Here is a 12,492-nt window from a genome sequence, read left to right as displayed (position 1 = left end):
TGCAGGACTTTCCTGGTCCCAAACCTAAGCCTGCCTCCAGACGGGGGTTCTGGGCGCAGACCACCCGCAGAACCATGGGGAGGCAAAGCACAGAACCCTGGGCACAAGGTCACCAGCATCGCTTATTCTGCTTGCGCCCAAGGCCCAGCCGCAAGCAAGGAGCTGGCTGCGGGGAGGGAGGGAGGTGGTCCCAGCAAGTGCACAACTGAGCAGCACACATCCCTAGGGAAGTCAATGGCACCGTCAGAGTCAAGTGTGAGCACCGCAGGCGGCAGAGGGACACGCTGCTTGGCGGCCAGTGGCAGGTGGGAAGCAGTGAGAGTGTCTCCCTTCTACCCACTTGGGCCCTCAAACCCATCTGCTTATGCAACGGAAGTGGCCCTGAGCCCCGGCGGCATGAAGGGGGTCGTGAAGCCCCACTCCGCTTCTTGGGGCTGGAAGTGCATCCTCTGAGGGGCACTGGCCCTGATGCAGATAGCAGGCACCTCTGCCAGGCCAACGCCCCAGCTGAAGGGGTTGCCCTATTTCTTCACATTGACACCCCACAGGAGACTTGCGGGGCCAGGTGCTTCCCGCAGTCCCCCTCCTCTGGAGCACAGGGAAGCATCCAATTCTGAACAAGCGACACGTCTGCTGCAGGCTGAGGGAGCGTGGGGAAGCGAAGCCTGATCCCGCTGAGGCCGGCCTGAGCGGACAGTCTGTATACATTTACAGGGCTCAGGGCAAGACCTAAGAAAGGGGGCAGTAATAACACGAAAATGTCCTGTACAGGGGTAACGGAGGAAAAAGGCACAAGGACAACCCCAAACCATGCAGACAGAAGAGCAAAGCAGAGAGACCCAGCATGAGGCCCGGTGCCCCCCTCCTACAGCAGGGGCCTCGGGCTGCCGCTTCCCGTCACCTCCCAGGGCCAGTCCCAATGAGGCGCCGCCTACAAGGTTGGAGCACCAGCATCTGAGCTCGGCACCCACCAGGTCTTGAGAAATCACCCTTTCTAGAAAGCAGCGGTTTCCCATTTCCCCAAGTCAGCCTCTCCCGTCCCATTCACTCAACCTCACACGCTCAGAGCAGGATGGAGGCCCAGGACCCCAGAGGTCAGTGCAGGGAAGGGACGTGTGGCCTGTGACCCAAGGCCTAGAGAGGACTCACCCTACCAACAGGAAGCGTGGCCCGAGAGGAGGCTGCTCTGGAGGGTCCCCATGGAGGATGACAATGAGGGATGTCAGCACTGAAGGTTTGCAGAAGCCCCTCTTTGCAAATTCACTGCCCATCTGTCAGGGAACAACCTGAGTATTTCCTGCGCTAGTCCCACCCAATGTCCACTTTGGGTTTAAAAAGGCCGACCGCAGTAAAGCCCTACACTTGGGCACAACAGCAGCCCCATGTCCCCCCAGGTCCCCACAACCCACTGAGCCCAGGAGGCTTTACCACTTATTCTTCCTCACTGGCATGACTGGCTTGCTGGAGGCCAAACCTGCCCAGGCAGGGTGGGGCGGTCCTGGTCCCGCCCCGCGCCCTCCCCCCAGAACCAGGCAAACCCACCAGACTCTCCCACTCAGCTGGGCATGGAGGAGCCGCTGTTTCTGAGGTTGCATTTCGGAAGCTCTCGAAGCATCTAGGTACCACACCCACTCCAATTAAATTAAGAGTCTGGGGGATTCGCCCGGTCAACTCAACTGAATCTCCTAAGGATTCCAACACACAGTCCAGCTGAGAGCTGCTGTGCAGCTCCAGGTGCTTCTTGAGCTCAGTATTTTTAGAAGTTGAGAAATGAAGTCAAGACAATCCTCAAAATAATCTACAAAAGAAAGTCAAATGACTTGGGCCCAACCCTGACGGAAATTTAAAAACATTTCTCCTCTCTTCCCCAGGGACAGGACAGGAGTTTCTGCAGGAGCAGCTTGTTTCCGGTGCACTCGCTGTTTGGCAACTGGCTGCGTTTTAGCTCGGGGTGCGGAATTCCTTCCTTTTACTTTATGGGGTACCTTCTGCTCTCTAGTTCTTAAATAAAAGCATTTGGCTTTTGGTTTAAAACAAACCCCAACACCGAGGTCGGCAAATGTGGCCCCGAGTTCCCACTGGATATGCCCCGGCCCAGAAAAGCACTCCACACTGCAGACAAGTCTCTTCTGCCCTTTAGCAGAAACAAACCCCAGTTTGACCATCTGAGGTGAGGGGGTAGGGGTGAGGGTGCCTTTAAAAGCCCCTGACGGCTCGGGTGCGTCCCCATACCAGAGGGGTCAGCACAGATGCATCTATCTTCCAAGTTTCAATCTACCCAGAGGGTTTTGCACAGAACAATTTCGACTCAAAGGACATACTGTATCTGACCCAGCAACCCTGACTGAGGCCAAGAGCCGCGTTCTCACCTGAACCTCAACAAAAGGCGGGGCCAGCTTGGGATCCTGACCCCTCACAAGCTGGATTTCAGACACCAGCAGAGCATTTGAAGGATACTTCATCTTAAAAAGCCAGTTCCACAGGTTGGGCCTACTCTGTCTGAAAGGTGGCCTTGCGCCAGAGACCCAAGCTGCCCACGACACCCCTCCTCTCCAGGGAGGGCAGGAGCCAAGCCAGCTGCCAGCTTTCCTGTCCCCGGTCTCCTCATATATGGCCTGGTGCCACTTCAGCTTCTGCGGCCTTCTCTGGAGTTCCAAGGGTGCATCTCAGTGCTCCTCACCGGGGCACTGACCTGGCCAATTTCTCTCTGCAGGCTGCCTTCCAACGGCACCTCAACCAAAGCCATGTAGGAAGTCCTCTCTTTGTCCCCCACTCAGGGAATTCTCGCGACAACCACTTTTCTTGCCCTCTTTCCTCTACCACTTCTTCTTCTCAGCCCCTTAGGGTAACCCCCCCCCCCGGGAATACCACTGTCATCCTGGTATGCAAGCCTTGTCTCCTAGGGGGTGGGGGTGGTAGCCCCAAGGTCCCGCATCAGACCAATGCAACCCCACTGCTTACAAAACGCGTGCCCCAGACCTCTGCCATGCCCCTTCTCCGCACACATGCTCTGTTGTCTCTTCCCAACACACCTCAATTTCCTTTCTATGCCAGGAACTGAAGGAACCAACCTGAAGGGAAAACCAGTAAGCCCCTCTGTGCTCTCATCTGTTTCAACAGTTGAAGTGATGCCGAGCCACATGAAAGTGAGACAAATAGGAAAAGAAGAAGAAAGGCCAATGTCTACGGACTCCCAGCAGCCTGTGCTTGTGCTAACAAGCACAAAAGCATGTTAAAACCAGCGGTGTGGATGCACCACGGGCCACGAGGATAGAAAATTGAGGGTTCCCCCCTACATACACACACAGCATGGTGCCCCCTGGCTGAGTGTGCAGACATTTCTAAACCCTGGGCCCAGGACTGGCTTCAAAGCAGAGCTGAACCCAGAGCTCTGATTAGGGAAGTGCAAACCCAGCGCCCATGCTCCCAGGCGGGGTCTGTGCAGGGCCACTGACACCTCTGGCAGTCTGCAGTTGCGGGAAGGACACTCATGAGACACGAGTGTGCGCTTCCCCCATCATGTCTGTGCTAGATGCCAAGCGTGCAAACACCCCACTGCCCTCCCTACCTCTTCCCTTTACCTCCGTCCTGTTGTTGTTGCTTATGGCCCACAGCTGGCAGTGCCCTGGAGACCAAATGCAGTACCGGGGATCAAAGCCAGGTGGAGACATGTGCAAGGCAAGCTCCCTGCCCGAGCTGTACCACAGCTCCGGCCCCCTTTCCTAGTTCTTAAAAACTAAGTGCAAAGAGGAGGGAGGCGATTAGGGACAAATAACTGCAGAGAACCAGAGAACTCTCTTAAAATGCACTAACCCTCAGCCTCCCACCACCAGCCTGGGGCCTTGGGACACACCATGCACCAGTCCCCCAGGAGGGTTGAAGCCAGGACTCTTGAGCTTGCCCCCCAACCCCCACCACACACACACACCGCCCTCCACACTGGGCTCGAGCACCTGGGTGGGAAAGTAGCCAAAGAAGTTGGCAAGGACATGGCTGTTGGGCATTCAAGTCCAGGAAAAAGAGGATCATTTTGTTCCCACTCCCGGGGGGAAGGGACAGGTGAAAATGTGTCTTATTAGAGTAGTTTTAATCCTTATCCCCAGAGGTAGAATCATTTCATCCAGTTCCGCAAACATGAGCTTCCACACCTCATTACAGGAACTCCCTACGGCGGATGCTCCTGCAGCCAGACGCCAAAGTGCACGAAGGGCAAAGGAATGGTGCAGACACCCCGCCACGCCTGCTCCCCCCGGACGCTGCACACAGCCTCCCGCACGCGCGCGCACACGTCCCACGGTGGCCAGAGATACACTGACGGTGTGCACGAGGCCCGCGGGGCCACACCTTTGGGCAGGCGTGCCCAGGCCCCAGGGATCGGGAGGCCTCTCTCAGCCAGCATCCCACTCTCTCTCAGTGCTTGATCTCGAGGATGGACGGGTTGTGGTCCAGGATGGCCAGGATAATCTTGTCCATGTACTGTCTCAGCCGGAAGTTGATCTCCTCCTGCTCCTTTAGAGCGTCCATGAGCTGAAGGGAATGAATGGGAAAGGCCAGTCAGAGGCTGCTTCGGGTGGACTTGGTCAGAGCCCAGATTCCCACTGGCAGTGAGCCTGCTCAGTGGCCGGGGTGAAAGGAAAGCCAGGACCTTCTGGCCAGGCAGGTGACCCGGAGTCTCAAGGATCATCTGGGACTCCAGGACCAGAAGTAAAATTGAGTAAAAAGATAATAAATTTGAGGGGCTGGAGCAATAGCACAGTGGGTAGGGCGTTTGCCTTGCACGCAGCTGACCTAGGTTCGATTCCCAGCATCCCATATGGTCCCCCGAGCACTGCCAGGAGTAATTCCTGAGTGCATGAAACAGGAGTAACTCCTGTGCATTGCCAGGTGACCCAAAAAGCAAAAAAAAAAAAAAAAAAGATAATAAATTTGAAATTTAAAAATTAAAAGAAAAAAACCAGCCCACTAAAGTCAAACTCAGCAGACAGAGGCCAGGAAGACAATCCAGCAGCCTGCACCTCTGGGGTTCGGCTCTCACTGCTATGTGGAGGGTCCAGGTTTGGGTTATTTTTCAGCAAAAGCTGAGAACATGGGACAAAGACATTTTTGATCAGGATGGCCAGGAAGCCAAGCGCTTGGGTTGGTCCAGCAAAGTCCAGGGTATGCCGAGGCCTCCGTCACCAGGCTCTGGGGCATGATGAAAGGCTGCCAGTCATTTCCTCCACCAGGAAAGGCCCCAGTGCCACTCTGGGCCCGGCACTGCCTTCTCAGCCAAGCCCTCACGTTATTTTTTTTGGGATGCCACCAAAATGCTGTCCGGCTCACCTGGGAGACACTTGAGGCTCGAGACAACTCAGAGCTCGTGTCCCAGAGCAAAGGCTATGCTCATGTGACAACCTAACCAGGGGGCTTCGGAGGACTAATGGTCACTTATACCCACACCTCTCAGGGCAGAAAGTGGGCTTCAGCGTGAGGACCCTCAGTTCCACCAGCTAGTGGCCCTGTTTCCTGTGACATGCGACTGCTCAGAGTTGCCAGAGGCTGAGAACATGTGGCAAGCAAGTGGCCTGAGACAAGCCTGTCCCTGTCCTTCAGCCACCCTCGGGTGGCCCTTGGAGGCTCCGTGGGCCATTTCTAGAGGGTTTCTGACAGAACCAAGCCCCGAGCTGCACTCGGCTTCTGGCCCGCATGCCAGGTATGGGGGATGCGGGAGGTCAGGGTGCCAGGGCAGGGGCCGCCCACCTCATCACGGGAGGCCGTGTCTATCTCCGCTGCCAGAGACTGCGCTTTGGTCTGGGTGGCAAAGAGGTTCTTTGCTTCGTAGAGGCTGAGGCTCAAGATCTGTCCATTCAAGTCGTCATTCTGATCTCGCAGCTTATGATTCTCCTGGAAACAGGACGAAGGCAAAGTCAACTCCAAGAAACACTGGGGACCCGCGTTTTGGCATCTCCCACCACCTGGGGCCCGAGTCCTGCCAATCCCGACACCCTGACATATAGCCTCCGTTCCTCTGGGGGACACAGGGCTAGAGCCTAGGAGTCCGCAGGTTCTGGGAAGAAGGGACAACCCTACTCAGGGAGGCCAGCCTTCGCAGAAGTGCCCCTGAGGCTATAGGGGGTGGGGGAAATGGTCCCCAGTGGCTGGGTCTTCAACAGCTGCCTCAGAGAGGAAAGCAGCTGCTGGGGGCTCTAGGCGAGCAGATCTGCTCAGGAATCCCACCGTTTCTTTGTGGGGCATCCTTACTCCAGGGTAGCTGGCACCATCGCGCCCAACTCAGACCCTGTTTACTAGCCCCTTAGCTCCAGATCTTTAATTCTGTTCATTGAAGCAAAATATTTTTTACTGAACAAAACGTATTTAGAAAGATGTGGAGGGATGAAGAAGTAAAAGGAAAGAACACACATTCAAGAGAGAACACAAGCTTGAAAGAGGAAGCAGACACTTAGACAAAAACAAACAAGATCCGTGTTTGGGAGAGAACAGGGCCAAGAAAGTAAACCCGCCTCCAACTTCTGCCTGGAGCTCCCAACAGCTGGACACCTGCCTGGGCAAGAGACGGGCTGGGGTGGGTCGGGACTGCAGTGGGGGCGCCCATCCCTGCCTGGGGTGGTCAGAGGCCGTCAGTGCCTCTACTCTTTGTTGCCCCAACTCCTCACTGGTCTCCATGATGAAACAGAGTCTTGTGGGAAAGAACCCTGGGCCCGAGGGTCGGCTCCTCAGAGACCCCAACAGGCGAGTCTCATTCTCCACCCCTGCACCAGGGACTGGAGTGGCGTCCTGGTCTCTGGACAGGAAGGCCCCTGGGCCTTGCAACAGGGAGACAGGGCTGAGAGGAGCAGGTGGGAAACGGGGGAAGACGGCGCTGTAGCAGCAGGTGGTTGGGGGGGGGGGGCCCAAGGGCTCACCTGCTTGAGCCGTTTGATCTCGTGTTCCAGCTCCACCTCGCGGGCCCTGGCATTGAACTCACCCAGGCCGGAGGATGAACTGCGGCCCCGGCCCGGTCGCTCACAGTCCAGCTTGTACATCTGCAGGTGCTCCAGCTCCTTCCGCAAGTCCTCAATGAGCTGTGGGGGAGGAGGGGAGAGGGTTGGCAGGAGCAGAGGTATGGGTGGGCTCGGGGTCCTCCGGCCTGGGGACCCACCTCCTGCGTGGCTTCCCGCTCCTTCTGGAACTCAAGGCGGTTCTGCCGCAGCTTGTCCATCATGCGCTTGTACAGGTCCATCTCGTCCTTGAGCCGCAGGCTGGTGTCCTCCAGCCTGTCTGACATGCGCTGCCGCTCCTGCCGTCAGGGAGCGGGGTCAGTGGGGAGAGGTTCCCCAGGGGCTCTCTTCACTGGGCGTCTGAGAGCCACACTGACAAAGGGGCAGTCAGGGTGGCCTCCCAGGACAGAGCCCTTCGGTCACATTCTAGAACACCACTGAAGTCTCTGCAGTCCTTTAGGGCTGCCAGTTAGAATGTGAATGGAAGGAGGCAGATCAAGATCTAAATTTACCCACCCCATGTGCATACATCCTGGACAGACAAACTCGGTACAAAGACTGACTACTGCTCATATTTGATTGGCTCCCCTCCACCCGTATTTTAAGTAGAGAAATTTTATTAGCACCTCAGGAACTTGGCCAGGGAGACAGCTGAATGGGCCGGAACATGTACAACTTGCATGCAAAGGCCCCTGGTTCTAACTATGGCACTTCATGGTCTCCAGGTGTGGCTCTGGAGGCCTTCGACAGCCTCACTGGACCCAAACACTAACTGATTCCTACGGCCAAGTAATGTCGCTGGGGGTGGCCCCAGGGCCCCCATAGCAAAATGCATCTCAGACTGGAAGGGAGAGATGTGATGCCAATACTGCCACTTTAGACTGGGAGGGAGAGATGTGACGCCAATACTGCCACTGTGGGTGCCATCACCTGCTTACCTCATCCAGTTTCTCTGTCTGCGACCTGAGCCGGGCCACGGTGGTGGTCAGGTCCAAGTTTTCTTCCTCCAACTGCTGCACCCTGGGGAAAGAAGGGCAACAACATCAGCTGCACAGATGACCTCACCAGAGATGACCCTCTGCAACTAGGAGGTGGAGGAATGGGAGAACGAGTCAATGATGAATATTCTTCACAACAGTAATACAGGCTAGAGCTTCCCTGTCATTTACTTTTTGGTAAAAAAACACTAAATTACCTTTTAAAAAATATTTTAGACAAAAGGGAATTCTCATTTGTGACCTAAAATCCTTTCTGTATGTATCCTAGAGCAGGAAACTGGATGGGGCGGGCAAGGAAGTCCAGCTAAGTGTGGGGGAGGATGCCTCCCACTGGAGACCACTGCCTCAAGGTAATGTCCAGCTCGCCTGCTCCTCATCAGCATCTCCCGAACTCTTTCCAGGCTCACCAGGCCACCTGGCACCCATGAGCCGCATTCCCAAAGGCAGTGCCCTCTATGACACTCCCACAGAGGGTCCAAAAGGCGAGTCCGTGAGAAGACAGGGTGGTGCCACCCAGGTGGGCTGGCTGTCCAGGGCACTGCAGGAGCAGGGTACTTGCTGGCAGAGGCCCATGGTCTTTTGTCCTTCCCACTGTCACTGACTCCTCAGACAGACACTGTCCACTGGGCTTCCTGGAGAGGCCCCCAGGTCAGGCTCCATGTGGTGACAAGCCCCCTGACCAGAGACTAGAGCCAGTGAGCACAGTGCAGGGCCCTAGAGGCAGAGCGGCCATGGTGAGGATCAGGGGCCAAGAGTCAGCTCCCAGGGGGTCAGTGTCAGTGTTTGGCCTTGTGTGGCCCACTGCCCACGTCTCAGCCTCCTGGTCTCTCAGGCTGGACAGCACATCCAGCCACTAGGTGGAAGGAGAGGTTCCTAATGAGTTACCAGCTTCAGAAACAACGCAAACAGCAGCTCTAGAACATGAGGAGCCCTGGTCTACCCCGAGTCCTGGTGGCCTCACCGTGCCCACCCCCGGTGCCAAGGGCTTTGCCAGCAGCTGGGGATCTGCAGGCAGGGGCAGGCACTGGTTTTCCCTGGGTCTGGGGAGGACACGACAGCAGGGGGCGCTCCAAGGCCATACATAAGAGCAGGCCAAGGCAATGGGCAAGGGTTCATGGGTATGGGGTGGCTCCGTGACCCTGGCAAGAGCTCTGCAGATGCTGAAGAAAAGCAGATGGGCTGGACATTACCTTGAGGTGGTGGACTCCAGTGGGAGGGCTCTGGTGTCACTGGTGGTGGCCCCAGGGTCCCCACTGCAAAATGCATCACAAACTAGAAGGAAAGACTTATGATGGCCAAACCCAAACAGAAAGGGTTTTGTTGCTGCTATTCTGTTTGGGGGGGCCACACCCAGCAATGCACCAGGGTTACTCCTGGTGGTGTTGGGGGGACCATATGGGGATCAAACCCAGGTTGGCCATGTGTGAGGCAAGCGCCCTGCCTGCCCGGGACTATGCTTGGACCACTACTGTTTGGTTTTCCCTATTCTCCCACTAGCAGAGAGGTTGTGTCCAGTCTAGCTGATAGGAACAAAGTACACAGACTCCTGAGGGCCCATGAGTGTGCTTCCGGCTGTGAGCACAGACACTGCTCTGGCCCCGAGAGTCGGGGCTCCGGGCAAAGGCTGGCCGCCCACCTGGCAGTGAGCAGCTCGATCTCCGTGTTCTTCTCCCGCTCCAGCTTGCTGTAGGCCTCCCGGTGCCGCCGGGACTCCTCCTCCAGGGCCTGCTCCGCTGTCGTCTCCTGATCCTTCACCAGCTCCTCCAGCTCGTGCACCCTGCAAGGGGGACGCACACTCCAGTCTGGGGCCAGCTCGCCTGCTTGCGTCTTCTCACTCTATCTGGAGGGCCACTGGGGCCCGGGACCCTGACACCCAAGTGCCAGCGGCACGACTGACCAGTGGGCTGGGACACAATATCAAGGGAGATGTGTCAGTCATACAAACCACCAAGGGACAATGCGCCAGCAGTGGGTCCCGAGGAAGGGGGGCAGTGCCCGAGAACATGGGCCTCAAGGCAGGGGCGCCAGGCTCCACATGCTGCAAAATCAGCTTTGGGTCTCACTATCTCTTTCTATCTTATTCTTTCCCAGCCAGCACCTTGCAGGGGCCCTGCTGCCTGGACGCTCAAAGCACGCAGGCCCCAGCTGGCGACGAGTGCCAGCCCTGGAGTCTAACCCACCCGGCAGGTTGGAGCAGAGTTTGCTGGCAACCGTCTGTCCATCCCTGACTGATCCTTTGGGCTCTGCACCCTTCAAGGATGAGCGGAGGCTGGGGTGGGGGTCAGTCACCAGGCTTCAGGCATATACACTCCCTCCTGCTGGTGAGAGCCTGAGGGTGTCACCCTGTGCCACCAGCCCCCCCCCCCCCCCCCCCCAGCAGGCATCGCCCTCCTCTCCTGCCCTAAGTTGCAGATGAGAGGCGGAGGGAGGGCTCCTCATCCCCCTCAGTCCTGACTCCAGCCTCCCCTGTCCCCGCTCTGACCTGTGCACCAGCTGTGTGTTCTCCTGCCTCAGCTTGCTCTTGAGGTCCCCGTTGGTGAGACTGTCATTCTCCAGCTCTGTCACCTTTTTCTCCAGGAAGCTCACCTGCCATGGCGGACAGAGATGGGACAGTGAGAACCCAGAGGACCGGGGCGCAGCAAACACAGTAAGAGCGGGGCTCTGAACTGCTGACAGCGCACAAAGAGAACAGGGTCCTGAGTGGGCTGCGGATGACCCCCGGCTCCCTCGCCACACGCGGGCCCACCTTCTCGGTGATGTCGTTGTCACAGGAATCGATGCTGTCCCGGAACAGGTCCTCGGTGCTGCCGTTGCTGCTGCTGAAGTTGCTGCTGTGCATGAGCTGCCTGTGGGCGGGGCAGGACTCAGGGGGTGCTCGGCAGACTGGCCACCGGGCCCCTCCGGAGCACCACACCCCCAGCTCAGAACTTTCCTGTGCTGGTGCTGTGACCCGAGCAGACAGGGGAGCACACCCCACCCTGGCAGGAGGTAGTCTGGCCCCACAGGCCCAGCAGGACCCATGCCTGCCCCCCAGCTGTGTCTACTGCATCTCTAGGGAGCCCCAGGGGAACGAGGCACAGGGCAGCATGTGGCAGGTGGGAGCGGGCGTGTGCCAGCCCTGAGGGAACAGCCATGGCCTCCTGTCCAACCCCAGCTCCTGGCGACTCTCTGGCAGGTGCCGGCACGCTGGAGCAGCAGGGCAGGATGCTGGAGTCTAGGGCAGGAGGAGGCAGGGCTGCCTGGAGCAAACGCCCAGCTCCACCAGCAGACACCAGAGATCTCTGGGACAGAGCAGAAGCTGAGGCGGGGAGCTGCCGCCTGCCCGCTGCCTGCTGGGCGTGGGGATGGGGAGGAAGTGGTCCTTGCTGTCAGCAGTGGCCCCCCTCTGGACACCCTGGAGCCCAGCCCCGCGCTCCCCACTCCAGGGGCCTTACCGTCCGAATGCTGTGCTGGAGATCTTCCGGTTGGGGCTAGAGAGGGAGAGAGACAGTGGCTGAGCAGAGAGAGGCTCGCACCCACACGCAGGTTGGAGCAGCAGCCCACGTGAGTGCAGTCGCCCTGCAGCCACTGCTCCCTGCGGTCCCAGGCCGCGTCCCCGCACCTCACCTGTTGGCCTTCAGGTTCTTCAGCCGGGCCTCCAGGTCATTGAGCAGGCTGATCTTCTTGCAGCACTGGGAGCAGTACACATCCAGCAGCTCACTGTTGTACACGTGCCGCGTCTTCCTGGGGGTCTGTCCCGCACTGACCGGAGGGGAAGGGAGTCCCTTAGCTCCAGACCCCCGTGCTGAGCACCACAGACCCCCCACCCTGTGGGGGCCTCCGGGAAGCAGCGGCAGTGCACAGCAGGGCCCCTGGAGAGGTGAAGGGCTACAGGAAGCCGGACCGCAAAGACCTTTGAGGGTGGCAGTGGGGCCCCTGAACCCCAGCAGGCAAAGACCGCAGGCCTGAGCCTCAGGAATGGCGTCCCAGACGTCGGGCCTTTGCCAGTCTGAGACCCGGGAGCGGCTGGAGCCCCCCACCCAACTGCAGAGCAGGGGTCACCTGGAAGACACGGAAGAGCCCAGGTCCGAGTAGACGTTGGTCCTGGTTTCGTCGTCGGGGCAGGGGCTGCTGGGGGCACAGTCCACATCGTCCCCCTCCCCATAGTCTTCAAACTGCTCCTCGCTGCTGAGGAGCGAGGCAGTGGAGTGCGTGGACAGGTCTGACGGCGTCACGGACGGCGTGTGCACCAGCGACCTGTGGGTCACCGTGCACACGGTCAGAGAAGGTGCCCGGGGCGCCCCTCCTGAGACCCTCGCACTACAACTACCAGGAGACTGAGGCATCTCTCCCTCGACACCTGGGAGCGACACCCTGGAGATAGTGACCCAAGGGACACACTCATCACAGAAACTGCACGAGAGGCTCCGAGCAACGCCACTCTAGAGGCGCCAAACAGAGCAGCAAATCACAGCTGCGAGCTGGTGGTGTGCCCAATGCCAGGGGCAACTGTACCCTCCCTTAGCAACCCTACCCAT

General features: G+C 58.3%; 1 protein-coding gene across 1 annotated transcript in view; it reads right to left on the bottom strand.

Moving 5' to 3' along the window:
* Positions 1–4,070: 4,070 nt before the first annotated feature.
* The window catches only part of RAB11FIP4 (RAB11 family interacting protein 4), a 100,855-nt gene continuing 92,433 nt past the window's right edge, over positions 4,071–12,492 (bottom strand). Inside the window, exons 5-15 of the mRNA XM_056126831.1 lie at positions 12,017–12,211; positions 11,582–11,716; positions 11,410–11,445; positions 10,722–10,821; positions 10,458–10,561; positions 9,612–9,752; positions 7,916–7,997; positions 7,139–7,276; positions 6,903–7,061; positions 5,740–5,883; positions 4,071–4,527 (exon numbers count right to left, since the gene is read on the bottom strand). Coding sequence (XP_055982806.1) covers positions 4,411–4,527; positions 5,740–5,883; positions 6,903–7,061; positions 7,139–7,276; positions 7,916–7,997; positions 9,612–9,752; positions 10,458–10,561; positions 10,722–10,821; positions 11,410–11,445; positions 11,582–11,716; positions 12,017–12,211 — 1,351 coding nt within the window. The 3' untranslated portion in view covers positions 4,071–4,410. The remainder of the gene's footprint in view (positions 4,528–5,739; positions 5,884–6,902; positions 7,062–7,138; positions 7,277–7,915; positions 7,998–9,611; positions 9,753–10,457; positions 10,562–10,721; positions 10,822–11,409; positions 11,446–11,581; positions 11,717–12,016; positions 12,212–12,492) is intronic.

This window comes from Sorex fumeus, unplaced genomic scaffold (genome assembly GCF_029834395.1).
Source record: "Sorex fumeus unplaced genomic scaffold, SorFum_2.1 ptg000063l, whole genome shotgun sequence".
Taxonomy (NCBI): Eukaryota; Metazoa; Chordata; class Mammalia; order Eulipotyphla; family Soricidae; genus Sorex; species Sorex fumeus.
Note: the sequence above shows the minus strand (reverse complement) of the source record. Positions and strands in the feature narration are given on the sequence as shown.